Source organism: Alexandromys fortis, unplaced genomic scaffold (genome assembly GCF_014885135.2).
Source record: "Alexandromys fortis isolate MF-2015 unplaced genomic scaffold, M_Fortis_MF-2015_v1.1 scaffold_13, whole genome shotgun sequence".
NCBI lineage: Eukaryota > Metazoa > Chordata > Mammalia > Rodentia > Cricetidae > Alexandromys > Alexandromys fortis.
This window is the reverse complement of record NW_026067908.1, coordinates 934,494-959,879: the sequence shown is the minus strand read 5'-3', so window position 1 is coordinate 959,879 and position 25,386 is coordinate 934,494. Positions and strand designations below refer to the sequence as shown.

The window sequence follows — 25,386 nt, the reverse complement described above, 5'->3', positions numbered from 1 at the left end:
TGCAAGATGTCCTCTAGCCTCAGTGGGCATTTGCCACACACCCATGGTGTACGTACATGCAGGCAGGCTAACACAAAATAAAAATTAATCATTTTTATCTGAAATTTTATTGAAAGCAAAAGTTGAATATAAAGTTATTATTTATTACTCTATTTGTGCATGCACAATTTATTTTTATGGAAAATAGATTCTTCTCTCATACAAATCATCCTGACCACAGTTTCCTCTCCCTCCACTTCTCCTAATTCCCCTAACACTTCCTCTTCCCCAAATCCACACTCCCCTCTTTTTTTTTTCATTAAAAAGGAGAACTCCTCCAAGAAACAACAGCCAAGGCAAACACTCTTAACTTAAACAAGGCAACTGAATATAAAATATTAAGTCCCAAAAACAGACAACCATTTCCACTGTTAAGAATCTCACAAGAACACCAAGATAACAGCCATAACACATACACAGAGGACCTGATGCAGATTCATGTAAGTCCCCGGCTTGCCACTTCAGTCTCCTTGAACCCATATGAATCTTGCTTAATTGATTCAGTGGGCCATATTTTCCTGGTATCCTCCATTCCCTCTGACTCCTACATTCTTTCCTTCCCATGTTCCATGGGGTTCCCTGATCTCTGAGGGTAGGGAGCCAATGGAGACTGCCAATGGATACTTGCTGCATATTGTCTTGCTGTGGATCTCTGTACCCACTCCCATTTGCTGCCAGATGAAACCTCTCTGATGATGACTGGACAAGACACATATTTATGAGTTTAGCAGAATATTGTTAGAAATCATTTTATTAATTTTTTGCCAGTCATGTTTGGCTGTATCCTGTCTATAGGCTACCCAGTCTCTGGTTCCCGGCCATCCAGGCAGAGTAAGAAATGGGCTGACTATTATGGCTTAGGCCTCAAGGTAACCTAGACATTGGTTGGCCAACAAGTTCTGTTTCTTAGCCATTCTAACATGTAAGATGGAATCTCAAAGTGGTTTTGATTTACATTTCTCTGATGGCTAAAAATGTTGAACATTTAAGTTTTTCTCAGCCATTTGAAATTTCTCTATTGAGAATTCTCTGTTTACATCTATACCCAATTTTTAATTGGATTATTTAGTTTATTTCTCTAACTTCCTAAATCCCTTATATATTTTGAATAAGAGACCTCTAATTGAATATGGAATTGATAAAAATCTTTTCCCATTCTGTAGGCTGCCTCATTATCCAGTTGAAAATGTCCTTTGCCTTACAGAAGCTTTTCAGTTTCACAAAGTCACATTTATTAATTGTTGTTCTTAGTGCCTGTGATATTGGTGTTCTGTTCAAAATCTTGCCTTATGAGTAATGTATTCAAGGCTGTTCTCTATTTTCTCTTCTACAAGGTTTAGTGTATCTGCTTTTATATTGAGGTCTTAAGTACACTTGAACTTGAGTTTGTACAGGGTGATAGAAATTCAATTTGCAGTCCTCTACATTCAATCCTCCAATTTGACAAGCACTATTTGTTGAAGATGCTGTCTTTTCCCCAATGCATATTTCTAGCTTGTTTATCAAAAATTAGGTGTCCATAGGTGTGTGGATTTATGTCTGGGTCTTCAATTAACATGTCTCTTTTTAATGACAATTGTAATGGATTAAGTAAAAATGCTGCAGATCCCCAAGTGGCTGCAGCAGGCAGTGAGCCATGAGACTATGTTGTAGGTCCCTGAGTGGGGGCAGGCAGAGGGCAGCAGGTCCTAAGATCAGCCAGTCCCAGGCAGGTGCAGGGCAGTTTCCCAAGTGGCTGCAGTGGACCATGAGTGGCAGTGAGTCCCACAAGGAGATATAGATGGATGGGCATGCCCCAAGACCATGTCACAGGTTTCTGAAGGCAGCTGGTCCTGGGCAGGGAGCCAGGCAGCAGGTGAGAGACAGATGGATAGGCACACCATGCAGAGTGATGTTGGATATTTATTTAGTGGATTATGGAATGAAATGGGAGAAAGAGGAAGAGCAGAGAGAGAAACAGAGATTGGGAAAGGGGAATTGGGAGAAGGGAGAGGCAGAAGTTGCCTCTTCAAGAGGGAGATGGAAAGGAAAAAGACTTGGGCTGCAAGCAGGAAGGAAGATCTAGATCTGCCTGCATTAGTGGGCAGGGAGGGAGTAGGCAGAGCTCATCTCTTAAAGGGACAGGACAGATCATTACATTCCCATCTCTTTTTTATACATAACATTATATTTGTCTAATTTTTTAATTTCTTAGTTTCTATTTAGGATCCTCTATATCCCTCATACAAAATATGGAGGATGGATTTAAAAATGGTGATAGTTTTTCTGGTGGCATTTTGCTTTATTACAAACATTTCAATATTATTGACATACCTAAAAAAAGTGAACAAGAATCATTATGTTAAGAGCAGCAACACATATATGTTCATCTTTTATAGTTCCTGCTTTATAATTTATTAACCAAGGTTCACTCAGTTTCTTGAAAGAAGACAAGTTAGTTCCCAGACTCTGGATTTTTTTATGTTATATATAAGCATTTTAAAGTCAATTTGTCATTTTCTCCTGTTTGAGTTTCTACTTAAAGTGTGCAATCAAAAAAGTAAAAGATTTGGACTGGAAAGATGGTTCAGCTGTTAAAAGTACTGGCTGCTGTTCCAGGGGACCAGCATTCACATGGCAGCTGACAACTGTCTTCCATGCCAGTTCCAGAAGGTCTGATGCCCTCTTCTAACCTCTGTAGATACCATGTGGTACACAGACTATATGAAGCCAAACACTTACACGTAGAATAATAAAACAAATTTGAAGACCTTTGTAAAGTAGTAGATTTCTTTTGTTCTCTTACTAATAGCATAAAGAATTCTATCTGTATTACTCAGATTTTGTTACCCCATGTTTCAATCAATGAATCAATTTGCCTGTTCAAATTTGTGGACCCTTCAAAAAATACAAAGGTGGCCTCTCCTAAGAGATTTTGATGACATTATTTTCTAAATAGATAATTTTGTCCCACTCATATATATTTTATAGACTGTTAATTACAAATATTTAATCCTCTTATGAAATTCTTTAACTCATTCACTATATGTGTGAAGGAAGTTTTTTTTTCTTTTCTAGTTTTATTCAGTCAGAGAATTAAGGTAGTAAGTATTAAGCTAGAGATGCCACTGATTTTATCATCAAAATGTTGTTTCTGATATATTTAGTCAGTCTTGAGGTATTTGATATTCCCCAATGATTCTTGTATTCAGATGACAATTCATAATGTCATACTTAATTCTATTGCTTTTCTTACTAGAATATTTTAAGTGACTACAGAATATTAATAAATGTAACATAAAACAAAATAATGTATGAAGTTCTGAGAAGAAAGGTATTTTGAGTTCCTAATTTTACCAATTCAAATACTTTTTCATATAAGTAAAATTAGTCAAATATTTTAAAATACACTAATACAAGAGTCTTCCAGTTTGCTTTATTATTCTATGTGTATGTGTTTGTCTGTATATATGTGAATTTATGAAATTATTTGAGAAATATTTCCCTCAAAGGTAAATAAAGAAAGAGAAAAATATGAATATACAAGAAATATGTAAAAGTAATTGTGTGACCATTGTGGGCATGTCCTCGGGGGAGGAGGAAGCATGGCTCCATCTGACTACTTTATTTTGTTTTCTAACCATTGTATGAGTAGTTTTGCTTTGTCCTTTACTTTTTCCAGACCAAAGGCCTAGAGACAATGGGTCCACCTGTATATTTGCAGAGAAAATTGATTGAGGTGGGGAAAAAAAAAGAGACCTACCCTCAAAATGGATCTTAAATTGGAAGTCTGAAGAATAAGCATTGCCACCTACCTTCCTTTCTTTCTGATCAAATATGTCTATCACTGCTGCTGCCATTTTCTGATGACATACTCAAGGATCTTTGGTCTTCTAATGTGAACAGAGCATCAGTAAGTTTGCATGGAACATCCCAAACTCCTGTAGATAAGTTTTCCTTTGGGCTTCCAGTTTACAAATAATGACATAGAGACTTATTATTAATTATGAAAGCTTTGCCTTAGTTTAGGTTGTTCCAAACTAGATCTTATAATATAAATGAACCCATTTCTATTAATCTATGTTCTATAATACACCACTCATCCTGCCTCTTCCATGATTCTTGGCAACTTTCTCAATTGCCCTAGGTTCTTTCTCCTCCTTCCCCTCTCTAACCAGAAGGCCTGCCTATACCTCCTGCCTAGTTATTGACCATTCAGCATTTTATAGGCCCAAGAAGAGCAATACAGTTCCACAAAGTGTTCAAATGTCCAGCAAAAAACTCCCACACTGGATTCAGGCTGCAAACATAAATAATCCATTTTTTAGGAATGTGGGTGTTGTTTTCTAGGCGACTTCCTTCTGATTGGGGGAACTGATAATCTTATGGGACCCAAAGAAAATTTAGGATTTTGGTAAAGTCCTGACTGGAGTCTTCTGTGAGGCTGGATCATCTCAGCCAGCAGTTTTCAAGCTGATCTGGATGTAGAACTCAGAGGAAACTGCAACAAAGGTGCTCTGAAACATTGGATCGTCTGGGTCATCTGTCACAACTGGAGATTGTTTATGGGGTCTTCCTTGATCAAACCTTATTTTTCCTTAACCCAGAATAAACTCACAGCCTCTCATTTCTTTATCTTAGTGTGGCATTTTCATCTTGCTTTTTCTGGTTTCCCTACCTATACTTCCTGCTACTGGAAAATTAGTGTTTTATTAAACCAATATAAGTGACAAATATTTACATTATACAAAAGAATTTTCCCACAGCATGAAGTGTGTAAGGTTGAGAGACAAGAAAAGAGTATTAAATGGTAATGTAAGTTAGGTTAGAATGTGGATTAAGTATTACAGTTTGAAATCACCAAAATAGAATAGATAACTGGAGTATTTTCTCTAAATTTGTCAAATGCATATGGACTAGGCATTGTTAATGTAATTCTTATCTGGAAATATTTGCGTACAGTTATTGTACTTATTGTAAATAGTTTTACTGTTTAGTTAAAAATCTTTTTTTAAACAAGAGGGGAAATGTATGACACTTTGATTATGTTCTGACAAGTGAAGCTTGCTTGAAGTCAGAGAGCAGAGCTAGCTACTAGCTTTCCAAAGCTAGCCACAGAGGTTTTAGAGGACTGTGGATAGTAGTAAGGCATGGCAGATCAGGATCTTGGCCCCTTTAGAGGCAGGAAGAGAACAGGTAGAAGAGGATGGTGGCTTCTCTGCTTCTCTAATCCATCGGATTCTTACTCCAGTATCTGACTCCTGAATTTTTACTGATAGAGAATCTCTAGATTAATGCTTCAAAATACAAATTCACTTTCCATAGCAGCTTAATTATATTTCATTGTATAAATGTACATTTTATTATCATTTTTTCAGTTATGGGACGCCTCCTAGTATATATCTATTTCCTGGCTATCACTGATAGAACAGCAATGAACATGAATAAGCAAGTATCTCTTTAGTAGGATATCATGTCCTTTGGGTCTATGCCTGAAAGTCCTACAGCTGAATCTTGTAGTAAATCTATGTCTAGTTTCTTGAGCAACCTACACACTGATTTCCATAATGGCTGTACCAGATTCCACTCCCATCAGCAGTGAATAAGTATTTCCCTTTCACAACATCCACCACTAATGTTTATTACCATTTGTTTTATAGATCCTAGTCATTGATGACCTGCAACAATTAATCTAACATGAGTGCCCATGAAAATTTCCATATCCTCATTGTCGTGTTACATAAGCCTTATTTAGGCTATCATTGTTATTTTGTGGGTGCATCTTCCCTATCATGTATAGGAAACACTCTTTCACAATAGGCATCCTGGTCCTTTTACTCTTATTATCTATATTAGCTATCACTGTCACTTATTAAATATTCTTTGATTTCTTCTTTAACCATTTTTGTCCTTTTTGCCTCTGCTTTTATCCTACTGTTATAGCTAACACTTCATGTTCTGTGGTAAACAGGAGTTGTGACAGTGGACATCTCGTCTCCTTTCTGATTTTAGTGGAAGGGTATCAAGCTTCACTCCTTTAGTGTGATGTTGGCTGTGGATTTGTTGTATACTATTTTTATTCTGTTGAGCTATGTCCCTTCATGCCTATGTTCTCCAGGACTTTTATCATGAAGGGATGTTTCATTATGTTCAAGGTCTTTTCTGCATCTAATGAGATGAACATTTGGTTTCTATCCATTTACTCTGTATATATCTTGGGTTATAGTTATTGATTTATAGATATTGGACCCTCCTGCATTTCTGGAAGAAAGCAGACCTGTTTATGATGGATAGTCTTTTTATGTGTTCTTGACTTTAGATTACAAATATTTCACTGAGAATTTTTCATTTATGTTCATGATGGAGATTGATCTATAATTCTCATTTTTGGTGGTATGTTCATCTCATTTAGGCATTAAAATGATACTTGCTTCATAAAAAGGATCTTGATGTTTTTTTCATATTTTACATTGGAGATATATTTGGTGTTATTTCAATGAAAGTCTGTTAGAATTCTATGCTAAGTCCTTCTTGCCCTGATCTTGGGTTACTGTTTGTATCTTGTTGGTGGTTATGAATCATTTTAAATTATTTACTTCCCTTTGATTTAATATTAAGAGATCACATGCATCTAGAAAATAAATGATTTCTTTTCTGTTTTTCCAAGAGAGAGATTTTATGCCAGCGCATCTGCCTCATAGTTTTTATGTATCTGTTTAAATTATTCACATCACCTTTATTATTCATCTTTTGTATATTATTGCATTTAGAAATTCAAGTATATCCTTTATGGTTTTTATTTTAATGGAATAAAAATCCATGTAAATCTCAATACTTATTAGAGGAGCTCCTATTTGCAGTAGATGATGATAAATACAGATCCCCCAAATCATGCAATGCAAAACTAATAAAAAAAACTGATGAAGTGCTCAGACCTACATGTAATATTTTACCACCTGGGATTTATAGTTAACTTTTTAAATGTTTAATTACTACTTCTATCCCTTTGGATGTTATAGATCTATTTGGGTTATTTATTCTCTCTCTGTGTAACTCTTTTTGGTAATATATATGGACCATTGTCTTTATAGGCCACATTTCCTAGAAGGGAACCTACTGCTATTATCCCGATAAATGCCACAGTGCTAAACTAACTCTTGATGACCTATGTCTACAGCCATAAATTAATGTTTATATAAACTCTCAGGAGAGAAGCTTCTATTTGCAGTACATAGATGATTAACACATAGAACCCAACTGACCAAGGTGTAGAGAATAAGAGAATGAGAAATGCTCAGCCTTAAATGAGACATCTATATTACTCCCACTGATCTCAAAGATTACAGATCATTGTTGAAGAAACGTAGGAGTACAGGTGCCACAGACATTACGTTAACACAAGGAAACTGATTTCTGGACATGGCAAGATATTTGCATATATAAAATCTCTGTGGTCACAAAAGCATGTGCAAATATATTCAAACTCAAGCCAGACAGAAATCCAGCATGCAAAAAGATGCTTGGTATGAAATTGCCCCTCATAGTTAAGGAGTCATTGACAACTGATAACTGATGACAGAGAGAGAGGGAGTTTCTCTAACAGGGTAGTCCTGAGAAGCCAGTGTACTAGCAATGAAGACAGTACATTCAAAAATATTTGACTAGTACGAATTGATCCTAACTGGTGTATTGGTTAGATTTTAGAAACATGTCACAAATCAAGACATATCAGTGAAGAAGAAATCCTAAAATTCTAACTGGAAAAAAATGCATTCATAAGATTGGTCAGTAGAAAAGACTTATGACACTGTCTTGATTAATTATTGATATGAGAAAATCCAGAACACTCTGTGTTGTGTTAACCCTGGGCATGTGGTAAGAAATCAAGCTGACCAAGTCATAAGGAGCAAGCCAGGAAGCAGTTTTCCCCCGAGTCTTCTGCTTTAGTTCCTAACTCCAGGTTCCGACATTAAGTGAGTTCCTGGTTATGTTTCAATCATTGATAGAATGTGACCTGAACTATAACAAGAATAAAACTCTTTAACTCCATATTACTTTTGGTCATGGTGTTTTTCTACAGCAAAAAAAAAATTGTTTGGTTTTAGATACAGGACACCAAGTTGATTGAGTAGGAAAGGGCAATGGATCTGGGAAGAATTGGGGGTGAATATGATCAAACTACTTTGTACAAAAATCTCACAGAACTAATAAAATATATTTAAAATCATTTACATGTGTACATTTATAATCCCTTACACATGCTTGATAAATTTGCTGAGCATAATGACTTATTTGTAGAGATATAACTACATATCTGATGAAATATACTTTTTATTCATGTGTGCATACATGAAAAAGATCTGCAATATTTTATAAATATATGCATGCATATAAGTTTCTGAGTGCATTTATATTTATAGCTGGTCTATACTTATATATGTATGACATCTGTATTAAACATTAATACATGCATCTGTGTATTAAAAGAATTGACTCTACATAGATACACATACACTTAAATATATATCATATGTTTCCTAAAGTTTCATAACTTCCTTTATTTCTCCCTGAAGCTTACCTCTCATCATTCCTCAGAATCATTTCTCCCAGTAGCTACTGCCAATTACAGGAGTGTTTTGAACTGACTACTCTGTTTCGTGTCTTCAAATAGAGTTGCTCTGTCAGCCTGGAAAACTACTGTGCTCCTTTGCTTAACTGGACCAACTGATCATTTTGCTTCAAGGTTATTCCTTGAAACTATGGGAAGTTCCCATTCTTTCATGGAATGCTTCATCTGGACTTAAAGTAACTTGCTTGTGCTTCTGCACTTTCCTGCCTTACTATGCTGTGTATAGGTTCACCATTAAAAATACATTCATCATAGTTTTTCATTCAGCACTCAGTACATGACAGGGGCGGATCAGGTTTTGTTTTGTTTCTTCCCTAGGCGAGGCGAGTCTTGCTAGGACTTGAGTAATAGCAATCACAGTCACTGAGCGAAACAGATTTCATTCGTGGCCTGATGTACCAGCCTCTTAGGAAGTTCACTGGGAAAGAGATCTAATTATCAGGCTTGTGGAATCATGGGGCTGGACTTTCAGTGTAGGAGAGGAAAAGTTGGGTGTTAGTTTACCTGATCTCCGTCTAACTCTGGCATGCTTGCTGACTTTAGTAAAACTGCTGGAGCATTACCAAAATCTCAGGTGACTCAACTCATGCATTCATCGGGACAACACGAAAGCTGATTTGGGATCGTGAGGCTCAGGTAAGTAAGGGGATTTAATAATAAACTGGGCTTTTGTTCTATCCTTACAGATAATTTTTCTTCCTTTTCTTTTTCCTTGTGCCTCCTGGGAGGAATATTCTCCCACTATAAACAAGTTCCAAAGACTTAGTAAGGAGTATATTTAAGGATTAGTAAATCTTTGTTGTTAAGAAGGATGACAACAATGAGGAACCTAAGAGAGACTTACATAGATCTAATCTGCACAGGAAATAGAAAAAGACAAGATCTGCTGAGTAAATTGGGAGCATGGGGACTTTCGGAGAGGGTTGTAGGGGAGAAGAGAGGCAGGGAGGGGAGCAGAGAAAAACGTAGAGCTCAATAAAAATCAATAAAAAATAAATAAAATACCCTACTGAAAAAGAGGATGAGGAGTTAGTGCGTTCTAGGGAAGAAAACTCCCAAGTTTTCTTTATGGATCAGCTAAATATAATTCTATAACATTCAATCTTAGTGGCTCCTGAGATCAGGTTCTGAAATGTCATTTGTCGGCGCTGAAGAAAGTATATTCCTAAGACTATGATTTCTCAGCAACATAAAGTGAGACTTGTGCCCATCCCATATTCTTCTCAACCAGAATAACTATTTGATTTATAATAAACAAAGTCAGAAAAGCATAGAATATGAGATGTCCCTATTAAATTTTACATTGTGTTTAAAAACTCAATTTTTAAAATAGACTAGCACAAAAATTACTTCATATTCTCAGTCATACGTGGAAATTTTAAAGGTTAATTTCCTAGAAATAGCTACATAAATAAGACTGAAGCAGTGGAATTAGTGGGCATGTTAACATAAAGGGGGGAATTTTCTAAAGGTTCCACACCTATATAAGGAACTACAGGCAACTGATGACACTTAGGAGATGGAGAGTTAGACTTCCCCAGGAATGAGACCCGTTATTGGTTTTCCAAAGTAGAGTGACAGTCAGTCTTGAAATCACACACTCAAACCTTAAAAAAATGACTCAATATGCGTTGTGTGTGTATACACATATATAACACACATATATGTGTGCATACGTATGTATACATTCACATATGTATATTCATGTGTACATATGTGTGTATGCATGTGTAACAGTAGAAATAGAGGCTGTTGGTAGAGAGCGATGATGTGAGAGAAGCTGGAGGGAGAGGCAGGGATAGTACTATAATTCTATTTCTAATATAAAATATTTTTATTAAGTTGATCTCAAAGCAGAGAACAGAATCATTGTTATTAAACTCTGGAAAGGGGAAGGAGATGGGGAAGTGAGAGACACATGATCTTTTAAAAATGCATGAAAATATGATTAGCTAGGTGAAACACTTCTAGCGGGGCAACTGTGATTAGCTGCACAGGACTAGGGCCACCATTTGACACTGTGGAAAGGAAGAAACAGGGAGAAACTCACAAGACTCATCCCACTCTGAGGCTTCATAGGAAGCTAATAATTGCTGGGAAAAGGACGGTACACTTTTTCAGTGGTGTAGCCACTGGTGAGCCATGTTCCTGTAAACAAACCTTTACCATGGTCCTGGAACATATCCTAATTCAACTCAAATTATAATAAAAAAATTAAAAGATGTGATATTATAAGGGAAAATAGTCGGAAAGAGAAAAGTTAGTGGGACTCGGAGGGCCCATGAGAGTGCAAGGCAGTGAATACAAAGTGTATATATATATATTCTTAAAATAAGATACTTAGTATTTTGGCCTTGATCTAGCAGCCAAATGTGATAGATATTTATGTTTATCACACACACATCAAGCAAGATAGTAGAATTATAGAGAAATTGGAAATTGAATGGAAAGTTATCCTTTCATCTAATATGTTTTGTCACAGGTGTAATGGGAGCTACAAGAGTACTTGCTGTTGCACACTGTGTTGTCTTGTACCTCCTACAGACAGTGGCGCTGAGTTCAGGTATGACTCTCTCACTTGCGCTTATGAGCATTGACAATGTCAAGCACGCCAAAAAAAAAATCAAGGCATGGTACAAAGAACAGGGCATTTAAATAATTATCCCTAAATATAGAATGTAGCAATGAAGTGAAGACAGTCCAAGAGTATCCAGCTTAGAGGAACAAGTAGTTATGTCTAATCAGCAAATATTCTTCCTTGGGTTTGTTTCAGCTTCCAGGAATACAGTACAATGATAGAGATACAGTACTTATCTTGTGGACTCAATATTCATACTGAAAGCACAAGACATATTTATAAAAGAGATACAAATGAAAATCCACCCAATCTAAGAATAGAGTAGAAGGAAAAGATGAGGGAAGATAAAGCAGACTAAGGAAATGAGAATTTGACATTGGAGGGACATCTGTGCAAAGCACAAATAAATATAGATTACTTGAAGTCATCAAAAAAGAAGATACTTAGACAATGAATAATATAAAAGATGCAAAATACTGCAGCAAAGCTGATTGTCCAGCGATAAATTTACTGATGCACATTTATTTGGGTTCCACCTGAATTAGACTCATTCTTGGTACCAGAAGCATTGTTTGATGACAAAAGATATCCAGTTATGGCTTTGTCTCCCTCATTATTGGGCGATTTCATTTGGATTACTTTCTAATATGCATAAAGCACCTTCAGTAATCTCCTACTGTACTGAGTTTCCATATGTCCCCTGAAATGGGCCTGTTTTGGCTGGTCCTCCCTGTATTACACCCTTTTCCTTCCTCTTCACTCCCTGGTTCATTTGATCCTCCTATTGCATGTCTGCGCATCTGCAGATACATATTTTATTCTCCCTTATGAAGGAAATCCATCCTTTCTAACCCCTTCCTTTATACCTAACCTCTGTAGTTATACAGATAGTATGTTTTCTTATTGCTTCCATTTTTAGTAACTGGGAATAAAGATGATATTAACATTTTGTAGAAATTTCATTATATTTGTACTTTATAACTCATTTGGACTATATGCAGAATCATGACTATGGCAAAAAAAAGTATGCTAAGCCTACATTAAGCACTGTTAGAGATGCCAAACTATCTTTCAGAGTGTCTGGATCATTCTGCATTGCTATCAACAAAAAATAACAGTCATATGTCTTAATCTTTTGTGATCATTTTATGTTGTCAATGTTTTAGATTTCAACTATTTTAATAATTGTTGATGGCCTTTCTTATCTTGTTTTACAATATTCTAACAGCACAATGTCTAGATACTTTTCATTTTTATTTGCTAGAAAGGCTATTTTTGCTCTATTTTACTCTGCATCATGTGGAACAGTAGCTTTCAAGCTGAGTATTGCCATGAGTGACTCCATTTTACAGTGTAGCAGTTTGTTACATTCTGAGTTCACATGATGAGTCAAAATTACTGTACACATTTGTGCAAGTAAACAATCATTACCTCATTTCCTACCCAGTACGAATCATGAGGAGCAAAATTAGAAATAGTTTAATTAAGCAAGTAAAGAAAATACACATATTAAGTTACCAGGGTTTATGGAGAACACCAGGGCACATGGTCATATCAAGACTATATCATAAAATGCAGTCCTGTTAATGAACAAAGCAGACTAAGGAAGATGGCAGCTCCTTCATCTGTGTCATATAGCAGGTAGATTTGACACAAAGTGGAAACAGTACCAGCCACATTCTCATCAACAAACCTTATGCATGTATCACAAAACACAGCAGCTGTAGATTGCCTACTGTCCCTGGAGCTTCAATTCAGCAAAATTTCCACTATGTGACATGGCCTACTCATATTGTCATTTTCTGACCCAGTCTTCCACTTTGTCTTGATTTATCTCGAATTCAGCCTGTCTTGGAGTGGTTCAGCATCTCCAGTAATTCCTTGAAATCTCCTCTAACCATTTATACAATACTTTCTGCTTTAGTATCAATAAAGTAATTAGTAATTAAAAATGCCTTCAGGATAAACAAATTGACTTTACTTGAAATATGTATGGATGTTTGAGAAAGAGTAGAAGAAGAGAGAAGAGGGATTAAGAGAGTCAATGATTCCAACAAATGTTATAAATATTTTTACTAACTCATACTCCTATCTTTTGATTATTCACCTTCACAGAGAGATTCACAGTGACTGGTTTGACTAGGCCAGTCTTGGCTCCATTGGGTGGAACCCTTGAACTCAGTTGTCAGTTGTCCCCACCACAAGATGCACAGCACATGGAGATTCGCTGGTTCAGGAACCGCTATACACAGCCTGTGCACCTGTACAGGGATGGTAAAGACCTTCATAGAGAAACTATCTCCAAGTATGTAGAGCGGACTGAACTGCTGAAAGGTGGCATTGGAGAAGGAAAAGTGACACTCAGGATCTTTAACGTGACTGTTGATGATGACGGACCATACCGCTGTGTCTTCAAAAATGGTGAATTCTATGAAGAGCACATTACGGAGGTCAACGTTACAGGTGGGCATGAATTTCTCTGAGACTGTTCTGTACATATGATTCAAAGCCTACCTATGGTTGAGTGGTTGGGAAATTATCAGTGCTTGAATCTTATTGCATAGTTTGGTAAAATGAATTCTCTACAATTAGTTTTTTAATTGTATGACATGGAAGATCAAAAAATAAAAATTACTAGCGTTCAGAGATTGATTCTATCAGTAAGTACTTTCTTATTATGCCTACATACATTGTTAGATTTCTAACATATAATCAGATTCTTTTTAGGTTCTTTTATTATCCTTTCATATATCTCTAACAACACTTCAGTAATTTTTCAAATGAAGTGAATTTTTAAATTATGCTTCTTACTATAAAGTTAGGTGAGTATGGGAGGAGTTGCAGAGAAAACCTTGATCAAAACTATTGCATGAAAATGTTCAATGAAAGAGAAAAAATTCTTTTTACTAATAATGCTTATTTTCATTTCTCTCCAGATTGATTCGCTAACTACTTAGCACCCGATTGATTTTTCTAAGTCTTTTGAGAAAGATTTTAATTACAATAATCCCTATCCTCAGATGCAATAATATGTGTGTGTGTGTCTAACTATATAGTATTTATGCTACTTTCATTACTTTGAATTAATCTGGATGAAAAGGAAAAGAAAGGAAAGGCCAGGGGTTAATGTAAACTAAAAAATCCATAAGTGTATGATCATATGTGTAGGATCCAGGTGATCAATCTTCATGGATGTCATGAGACACCTCTGCGGTCTAGAGGAGTCATACATGTAGTTCATTTCCATGTTTTGTGTTCTACTGGGACAAAAAGTTACTGATTGTCATTTTTAGTAGTTTTATGGGATAAATAACAACTGTGATAGCAAAGATCTGTAATGTTCTTGTTATTTCATGGACTTTTTACTAGACAGAGCAATTTTGGTATGTTGCTTTAAATCTCCACGCATTCTCTTTTGGAATAAACATTACACAATCTTTCCCACTTCTCCATCACCTCTTCGTTTGTTTCAGTGGCAATGGGAGCTACACTGTGTCATGCAGTTTTTGCTCCAAATAGCTTTACCTGCAAATGTTCACAAATTATAAATTATCTACTATGAAAATACATAGAGAATTATCTAGAATTCCAAAACTGTATTTATAATGAAATTCATTTCTATAATCTATTATGTTGACTCAAAATAACTAGTGACTATGATAAATGAAAAAAATTAAACTATAAATGCTATAAGGATCAAAAATCTTGATTTCTGTTCATCATAATTCAAGGATGTAGGTTGTTTCTTAGACTTAGTGAATAGCCTAAAATATGTTTTGAATAAATTAATAAACAAATGAAACAGGCCTTTCCTGAGCTGACTTAGTTTGAACACGTTATTGATTGCATATTATAGCATTTCTATCTGACTCTTCCATTTTCATGAGATTTTATGGAAACCAGCATCCTGGAGAGCATGAATATATACATATCTTTTGAAACTGGAATCAAAACCAAAAAGAGCTTTTATTTTTCTTTCCTTTCCTCTACCATTGATACCTAACAATATTGTTTTCCTCTCTTGCTGTTTAACCAGTAACAAGCTCAGACATACAAATTCTTCTGCATCCCCCAAATACCAAAGGAGTGATTTTGGAGTGTCATTCGGGGGGTTGGTTCCCACTGCCACTTATGGAATGGAGAGACAGCAAAGGAGAGGTCATTCCAGAGACATCAAAATCCCATTCACGGGATGGAAACAAATTATTCAATATGACAATGGCACTTCTTATTAACACCAACTCTCACTGGAATGTCACTTGCTACCTTCAAAACCGTCTAACTCAACAAGAAGAAAGCATAAATATTGTCCTATCAGGTAAAATCTGTATTTGTTCTTCAGTAAAAGGCATTGTTACATATACTAATGTATCGCTTCTTTCTTGACTTGGCTCCCAATGTCTTGCATTCTCTTGGCCTTACTCGTCATCTAGTTTATTGTCTCTCTCACTCTCTTTGATGTGCATATTTTCTCTATTTATATTCTAGACTACTGCAGTTTGCTCTTCTGACGCTGAGATAAAACATCTGATCATGAACAAGTTGCAGTGGGGGAAGGGTCTATTTGAATTACATTTCTACATATTAGTGCTGCATCACAGGAAGCCAGAGCAGGAGTCCAAAGTGGGAATTTGGAGGCAGGAACTAAAGTACAGACCACAGAGGACACTGTTCATAAACTTGTTCTCCATGGCATCTTCAGTTTTCTGTTTTACACAACAACAAAGATAGCACTACCCACCCCCAGGGGCCTGGATCCTATCACTTCAGTCATCAATCAAGAAATTGCCTCTCACGCATAGTCATAGGCTGATCAGATAGGGCAGATCCTCAATTGGGGTTTCTTTTTCTCAGACGACTCTAATTTGTGTCAAGTCAACAATACTAACTGCCGTATTGACATTGAAGGTTGCAAGGCTTGGTTCTTGAGCCCTTACTCACTTCTGACTTCCTTTTGTCTCATGACTTTAAGTACCACCAGAACTCTCACTCTTCCTACGTTATAACTCACCTTTCCTCTGCTCTCATCTGAAAATTCATAAGCCAACCCAAGAAATAATGTTAGGTCTATTTGTAAAATACACCAGAGTCTCATTGTTACTAGAGTCCCAAAATAGACATTTGACTCAAGTTCCCAGACTGGTGAGATCCCAAGGATCCGAATTTTGTCACATATCCTAAAAGAATAAAGGAAAATTTAATTTCACTCTTGTCACACATGTGTCTAAGGATGTTCTCTCTTTGACAATATAAGCCTGAGATTATACAAATAGGAATGCAAAAAGCTCAAGTTGAAAGGTTTTGAATACACCCTTGAATATTCTTCACACCAAGAATATTCATATCTTTAAAGTTGAAGTGGCCACTGTCCATTTTTGTAGACCTGCAATTCTTTGTCTTTTTTTTTATTGATTTCATTGAGCTATACATTTTTTTCTGCTTCCCTCCATTGCTCTCTTGTTGGGGTTTCTGTCCTGTCCAGTTCCCACAGTCATTAAGACACAAAGAAATCACACAAAATTCTACAATAGTTGTAAACTGATTGGTCCATAAGCTCAGGCTTCTTATTAACTCTTGTAATTTATATTAGCCCATTATTGTAGTATATGTTAGCCACATGGCTCAGTACCTTTTTTAGTGGGGCAGTCTCATCTTGCTCCTTCTGTGGCTAGTCAGGACTGCAAAAGAATGGGCTTCCTCCTTCCCAGAATTCTTCTGTTCTCATTGACGGGCCTCTGCTTCCTCTCTGGTTGTCCCACTATACTTCCTTCCTGGCTATTGGCCAATCAGCATTTATTTAAAATATAATTGACAGAATATAGACCATTCCCTTACACCACTCTCCCCTCCTCTTCAACCCTATCCCATCGTCCCCAGGCTCCCAATTTACTCAGGAGATCTTGCCTTTTTCTACTTCCCATGTAGATTAGATCCATGTATGTCTCTCTTAGGGTCCTCATTGTTGTCTGCAACCCTGAATCTTAAGATGAACTGAGTAGTAAGCAAGTCAGAAAAGAGTGAGTCACAGAGACAAAATAATCAGGCAAATGGGGGGATCCTCCTTCTTCATCATTTCGCACCACCTTTTCACTGCCATCTAAGCCTGAATTATGGATTACAATGTAGAAAGAGTACCCTGAAGCTCTTCGGTTTCTTATCTAGTTTATGGTGGTATTTCCTGACTTTAGGGATGGGATGAATTACTTAAAATACTGATTGTGTTAAGTACCCTAAAATTGCTTCCTTTTTAGTTATCAACATTCCCTGATTTTTTCAGTTATCAATGCCCCTGTTACCTTGATGACGTCACTTCCTAATGTTCTTCTCTACCTCATTTATTCACATCTTTGTTGATGAACTCTGCCTTTAGACATTTCCTCCAGTTGTTTCTTCTTCCAGGATAATACAAACTCAAATATCTCCTTCAAGTCCATATTCAAATCTCACTTACTTATAAGTATGACCTTGATGGCCATCCTCAAGCATATGACCTGCCTGCCTCTATGCACCTGGGGGTCATGTTTTCTCATAAATTTGACTTGTTTCTTTTCTTATTAGTCCCATTTTATGTATTGTGTAGCTATATTATCATATTATTTCTCTATATCTGTATACTTTCCAGAAAAATCCCTTGGTGATTTTATACACCAACGCACCCAACTGTTTCAGATATTGGGTGCCACCTTGCAATTAAACAAATAAAATGCGATACTTAAAGGAATTAAATAAAATCAAAAAGATGTATTGCAAGCATGTATCAGTGCTGGTATCTATCCATGAAATTAGACATTCTTTCTAGAAGAGGTCTTTAAAAGAACTAAAGCCGCTGATTTCATAAATCATATGTGTATGAAGATGGACACTTAAAAGAAATCTCACATTAGCTCAGAATTGAGAATAATAGAAGGTTATTTATTTAGGGGTAGACTTGCAAATCAATGTTCTCTGTTGGAATGGAGAACTGCAACCAAACACCATAGCCAGAAAAAAAGGCCAGATGCATGCTTTACATCAGCATAAATAGTATAAGATGTCAAGCCCAAGTTTGAGGGTAACTTAAAAGCTACTGGATATAGGATTTCCTATAGGATATATATATACTATATATCAAGCATAAATATATATAAATAATGTAAGGTAAATTGAAATATTTGTTAATATATTACACCTTCATTGAGTAACAAAATGTATATTTTATGATCTTATATGTTCTTTAAGTATTTATGATCTCTGAACAGTATGTTTTAAAGTAATTGAAATGAACATAAACTTTGGACTCTGTGTTATACTATTAGGAAATGGAAAAAGTTTAACCATTGTTCCATTTACAAATTATTTTAAAAAATCAAGTTTGATGAAAAAGGAAAGATCATAATCAAATTTAATCATGCAGGAATTCGTTACTGAGTGACTGGCAAGCCGGCTAAGTTCAATTTGGACCCTACTGGTGTAAAAGGCATGATAGTTTATTAGGATAGGAACTAATTCTGGGAATTAAATTCACAAAAGTAACAACTCAATACACGTTTATTCCCCTGTAAATGGAAGTTTCTGTCCCACCTAGTCCCACAGCCTTTCATTCCAAAATAAACAGACAGAGGCTTCTATTAATTATAAACTGTTTGGTATATCATAAGCTCAGGTTTATTATTAACTAGCTCTTGCAACTTAAATTAACCCATAATTCTTACCTATTTTGAGCCATGTGGCTTGGCATATTTTCTCAGAAAGGCATTCTCAATTTGTTTCCTCTATATCTGACTTGTGACTGCATCTCTGCCTTATTTTTTTCCAAAATTCTCCTAGTCTTGTCATCCCACCTATACTTCTTGTCTGGCTATTGGCCAATCAGAATTTTAGTAAGCCAATACAAGTGAAAAATCTTTACAGTGTGCGAGTATTATCCCACAATATTCCACAAATATAACACTCAAAATGCTTAAGGAGAATGCTTGATGGTCTCTAAATACCCTCATGCTAGACATAATGGCATGTTTTAGATGGTGTAAAATTTTATCTGGGAAGAAAGATGCAATATTTCATATGAATAAGAAAAGGTACATTTGCATTGACTTAGGGCATGAGATATATTCAGAAACAATAGTCTCAAATCCAATGAGTACACTGAATAGAGCATGGCACATATCAAAGTAAACAAGACATGAGGATTTCAGCATTGATTTGTACTACCATTATAATTCTCCTTGGAAGCCAATATCTGAACACTGGGGTTGATTCTGCTCCCCCTTTTGCTTTCTACTGGGGAAGCTTATGAGGCAGGATTGATGGGAAGAAATGAAAAAACTGCCCTCTATATACTTTTTCCTAAAATTCACTCACATCTGGCTAATTTTTACTCGTGATATGCTTTTTACCAAAACCAAAACCATCATAACTGCAGCTCCACACTTTCATAATATTCCAGGGTAGTAGAATTTTAAATTGTAACAAACGTCAGATAAATCACCATTGCTAAGTTTTCTTCTGAACTCATGTTTCAGGTGAACTGTTTTCATGGCAATGTGTTTGGGTGGGAATTCTCGCTATAATAACATTTGTGATGATAATATTCCTTGTGACTTCCTGTGTTCAGCAAGATTTCATACATGGTAAGTAGGTTTCAGTAGCATTGAAGCAATGTGGAAGTAGAGGAAGTAGCTAAAGCTATTTATTCATTGCCGCCAGAGCCTGTAGTTCTAAAACTTTTGGTTACATGATATATATAACTTTATCCACGTTTTGGTCCAACATTATTTGCTTTTGCTAGTGGAATTTTTTAAAATACTGTTTACAAAAGTTGGTGCTGCCTTTATGGTAAGCAAGCTGAAACACCATTTACTTATATTGATTGACATCCCAGTTGACTATGGAGCTCTAAAGATGTAACTAGTGTATGTCATCAACTCTGCTAGAGGAAGACATTTAGTGCTAGAGTTATCGATCTTTGAGTTATCTGGACTCAAGAAAATAACTGCTTACTCATGATCCTGCAAGTAATCCCTAGTAAACTAATTTTTTCCATAATCCTTTATGTAGAAACTTAATTCTGTCATAAGTGCCCTGTTGAAGAGAATAGACTTTTGATATTTGTTTACACAGAGGTTGGGGAAGAGACTTGCAAGTCTGGAATAACACCTAAGGTTGATCAACCTGAGGGTGATCAACCTGAGGAAAAGTCATCTTGTCCTGGCCAATCTCAATGTCAATACCTTTTGTCATGTAATATGGAATGTTGAACTTCATTTCTGTAGTGACAGTTGCATGCTCACTGTGGTAAATAACAAATCATGAAAGACAGACTGAGATATCTGAGAGTAGAGCATCCCCTTTGGGAAGAATGCTCTTGGTATGGACATCTCTCTTTACATGGTGGCAGGTGGAATTCCTACTGATGAGGGGGGTCTGTTTCATGTGATTGTGGAGATGCATCTCAATTGCCTTGTAGACTATGTATTGCAGTCTCTGAAAGGAGCTCATACTATGTTCATAAGAGAACTCTATCAGCAGCCAAGTGCCTCTGCTGTGAGTGGTAAGACATGAAATTGAGGCTCTTCTGTCTGCCTCAAGCGAAATTTCTCTCATGAGTTAGGGATCATTATACAAAAAGTTATAAAGATGTTGCTGTCCTCCACACACGTCTCAGAATTGACAGCAAAAAATGTGGGTGGCGGGGGGAATGAAATGTGTCAATATGCAATTTCCACAGTTGGAAGGAGGGAAAAAAAGAGATCTTTGCTAAATAGCTCTACCTTTTAATAAAAAGTTTAGAAGCCACTGTAAAAATCAAATTATAAGGAGGAAAAGAATGAGATAACAGTGAAAGAATATTCACATTAATCATGGTTTTCATAATTAGGAAAAGAAGACAACGAAATTATGATCAGCTAAAATCTGAATGGCTAAAATTGGAAAGCCTTTTTTAAAAATAAAATGAGTTTATCAGAACCTGAGTTGTGATGCTGTGGGATACAAGAGCAGATGGGACCAATTTTGGTGTCACAGTACTAGAGAAATAGTAATGTAACTATCCATCCTGCATAACCAGAGATAATAATACAAGCACATCACTATGGAGTGATTGACTCACAGGAAACTCTATATTCCCATAAGTTGCAAGGAAGACAATAAAAGAAAAGTAAGCATTAATAAAGCAATTTAGTATGCAGGAGATATACATTTCAGTGCCCAAGATACCAGGTAGGGTAGAATTTGTTTGCAGAAAACACAATGTAAAAGTTAACTCATCTCCTGGTACAGAACTTCAATAATTTTGCTGATCCCCGTGGGGGGTTATGATTTTTGTGCAGTAAAAGAAGCTTTGACAGATTTGGATAATTTAAATTGGGTTGTTAAATGGCTAATGAAATAAAGATATGATAAGCAGAGGAAATTAAAGACTAAAGGATCAGCTATATTCACTTAAAGACAAATGTGACAACTGGAATGGTAGGAGAAATTTTAGCAAAATATCACATTCTATATACCAAGTTCGTGAGAACCAAGTGATTTTACCTATAACTTAGTACCTCAAATTTCAGCCATAATGAAAAATAATAAACAATTACACAACTTTCTCCAAAGTTCAGAAAATGTCACAAGTGTGAATCAAGGAAGACAGAGATGGATGAAGAGGTAGAGTTCTTTCTTTAACTAGAAATGTTTCTTCCTAGAGAGTGAATGAAGACTCATAACAGTTATGAAGCTAAGGAAACTCAAAAGGATCCAGAAGCTCACTTAATTACAAATCTCATGACTCTCATATCATTATTGCTTACAAAATCAGTAAACAAATTCTAGGGAAAAGATATCGTCAGTGGAAGTTCCTTGTGAGATAAGCAAAGAACTTCCAGGAAACAATTTTCATGACTCATTCATACTGGTATCCATCCAAGTTGGAGTTTTTTTCTGCTATAAAGAACAGAAACATCACTAGTAGGGCATAAAGTGAATTTTAACTGATATGGTTCAGAAATACAAATATCACGATTTTCCTCATTTGTGGGCTGTAAGGTTTATATAGTACCAGAAACATTTTTAATGTGTATGAGGTGAACGTAAAAACAAGATTGTCTGGGGAAGGGATCCTAAATTGAGGGGAAGACAAAAGATTTGTGTGAAGAATAATATGTTCAATGATTATAATATATCATAAAGATATTATCTCAAAGAAATTCATCACTAAATGTGAAGAACATGTGTCAGTAAAATTGTAATTATCAAACTCATGTTTATTTTTTAGCATAATTTTTTCTCGAAAGAGCACATTCAGATCCTCTAAATCTCCTCCAAGGGATGCAATGTATCAATCACCCAAAGATTTGGGAAATGAATATTTGTTCATTTCTCTGAAGTATCTGCGTTTCTTCTTTTAGGTGTCTAGCTATCCTTCTGAACCCTCAATCTGGCTGAAACAGCTGACATTTTCAGGCTCTGTTTGGTGGCACATAGGGAGGGCACACTCATCTGAAAGCTACAAATTCACAACTCTCTCTATGCTGGATATCACCCTGTAGAGATCAGTTTTCTCATCAGTTTTCTTAGTGACACTATCTGAGATTGTTACGTCTTTCTTTGCCAATACGTGGTGGAGAGAGAGAGAGGCAGAGAAAAAGGGAGAATGGAAATAGAAATGGAAGAAATATTTTACAACCTCAAAGTCTTCCCCCAGTGACACACCTTCTCAACAAGACCACACCTCTTAATTCTTCCTGAAAATTTCAAAAATTGAGGACCAATGTATGTGAGCCTATATGAGGGTCATTCTCATTCAAACCACAGAGACTATACCTCTCTAGTAGAAGAATGGAAACTACCTATGGTAGTGAGTTCTCACATTATAGAAATTGGGGTCTCTTAGACAGTTAAGAAGTCTTCAGACCCATCCTCTTTTCAGCCTCTTTCAAACCCATAAAACATGACAATGAGGAAGACATAACTCTATCTCTTGCTCTCTTAATGATGCCAGTGATGAGAAGTGAGATAAAGTAAAGGGGAGCGAGTTTACTCAGGGCCTGCCAAGTCTCAATCCCAAATCTGCCCCCCTTAAAAACCACTGTCCCTTTTACTCCTGTCCTCTTACCTTCTAATCCTAAATCTTCCCATCTTCTATGAATACAATGAGAAAGCATTGAAAACTCATCCTTACACTTGTACCCTGACATTCCATTTTCTACTGACTTCCACATTGCCTTGGAAATGGTCCATCTAGAAAGGGAAGTGAAAATGATGTAATTATATTATAATTTCAAAAAATTAAAAGAAAGAATTTTAAATGATACTTTAATACATACATACAGACACAATAGCTTTTGCCTTTGTGATGCATTTTTTACAATGTAGTGTGCCTCTATCAAATGTCAAGTGATAATAACATTATGGTTTTTTCTTTAGNACCTCTATCAAATGTCAAGTGATAATAACATTATGGTTTTTTCTTTAGATATCATCTCTGGGAGATTTTCCTGTTCATTAAAGGGCTCACTGTTGTTCATCATTTCCATATTTGCAATTATAGGAGTCATGCTCATTTTGCATCTGAAACAAAGAGGTAGGTAAGCAAGAGGTTGGTGCCATCCTGTAAGAGTTTTTTTCCAAATGCCCATTAAAACATTTAACAAATGAAGAGTGATTGTTAATAAATAGGCCATGAGAACACATACCACAGTATATAGATTCCAGAGCTCTGAATTTCATAGACTTAATAGTAGATGCAACTGGTTATTCTGCTCCAAGAGAAAGAATTTCTTTCAAATTCATAGTGGATTTTTCTTCACGGAAAAAAATCAACAGTCAACATTATCTAATGAATTATTTTTATTGATTTATACTTTTAGCATAAAGGAGGTAATAATTCAGCCTCTTAAACTTTTTGTCTTTTTAAATTTTATTTATGTATATGGATGTTTTACCTTCATACCTAGTGCCCATGGTAGCCAGAAGACTGTATTAGATTCACCAAATGGTTAGTAGCCACCATGTGGCTGCTAGAAATTGAACTAGGTCCTCTGAATGAGCTTTAAGTGCTCTTAACTGCTGAGCCATATTACTAGCTCCAGTGTCTTAAACTTGTTAAGATCAAACCTGTTAAAAATTCCAGTATTAAAGTAACAGGAACTTGTGGGGCTCCATTTATAGCTGTAAAGCTATTAGCAGCTAATGGATCCTGAGGTAGAAAGAGTTTTTGTGGGAAGTGTGGCCATTGGTGGGTTGCTTATGCATCAGTGTATGACCACACACCCTGCGCATGGGCAACACACATTAAGCTTTTTTGTGTAGTTTGTCAGAAATAAAAGGAAGATATGAAGCTGGGAGCGAAATGTATTAGAAAGCTCAGAGTGGATATGTGGAGTGAGAGTGAGGTGAGTGGATGTGATCGCACGACTCTGTAACATGGTATCAAATATGAACCTTCCTAAAGCCAGAAAATTAAATACGACTTCGACTTAGGTAGGCATGGAAACTCCAAATAGCATTATGGAAGCCCTTTCAACCTCCCTCTGCTCTTCTACCTCCTTCTTCCATTTCGTTTCAATGTAGCCCCAAAACTAGAATTTCTCTTTTCCAAACTGGATCAGGATCCTAGTTACTTCCTTCCCAAACATGGAAACCCCGCTCTACCTTCCACACCTTTGTTTTTAATAGCTGGACAGACAGAGATTCTCTTGACTACTTTTGGCACTAGTCCATAAGGACTTCATCTGGGAAAATATACATGCTACATCAGGGAGGAAAAAAGAGAAGTCCTAAACAGCCGAAACTGGCACACCCTGTTGGGTTTGTTCTTCTGTCCTATCATATGTCTGCATAGATGCTCATCTTTATCAAACGGGCATGCAAAAGTGGATATTCATCCTGAGTCATGGGTCTTCATTCTAAAGGATGCTCTATTATATAGAACTTTGAGGAAATCTTAACTAGTATACTTTTCTACTATAAATCTGTCTCTTTCAGTTTTCTTTCAGAACTAGCCACAAACCTGAGGAGGGACAGGGAAATTTTCCTCACTTGAAGTATTTCAGAAGGATGCAATAGATGAATCTCTATGCCCTATATTGGAGGGTGTATCTGTGGGTGGATGGGGAGAAGGCAAACTTCCCTCTTCACACAGATCTAGACTGTCAATGAGTGGGTCTTGAGAAGATTTCCTGGTGGGACAGAAAAT

At 36.2% G+C, this 25,386-nt stretch overlaps 1 protein-coding gene across 1 annotated transcript in view; it reads left to right on the top strand.

The window, feature by feature from the left end:
• Positions 1-11,134: 11,134 nt before the first annotated feature.
• Positions 11,135-25,386, top strand: part of LOC126498082 (selection and upkeep of intraepithelial T-cells protein 2-like) — a 30,037-nt gene continuing 15,785 nt past the window's right edge. The window contains exons 1-5 of the mRNA XM_050136435.1: positions 11,135-11,210; positions 13,341-13,688; positions 15,262-15,543; positions 19,727-19,838; positions 23,681-23,772. Coding sequence (XP_049992392.1) covers positions 11,135-11,210; positions 13,341-13,688; positions 15,262-15,543; positions 19,727-19,838; positions 23,681-23,772 — 910 coding nt within the window. The remainder of the gene's footprint in view (positions 11,211-13,340; positions 13,689-15,261; positions 15,544-19,726; positions 19,839-23,680; positions 23,773-25,386) is intronic.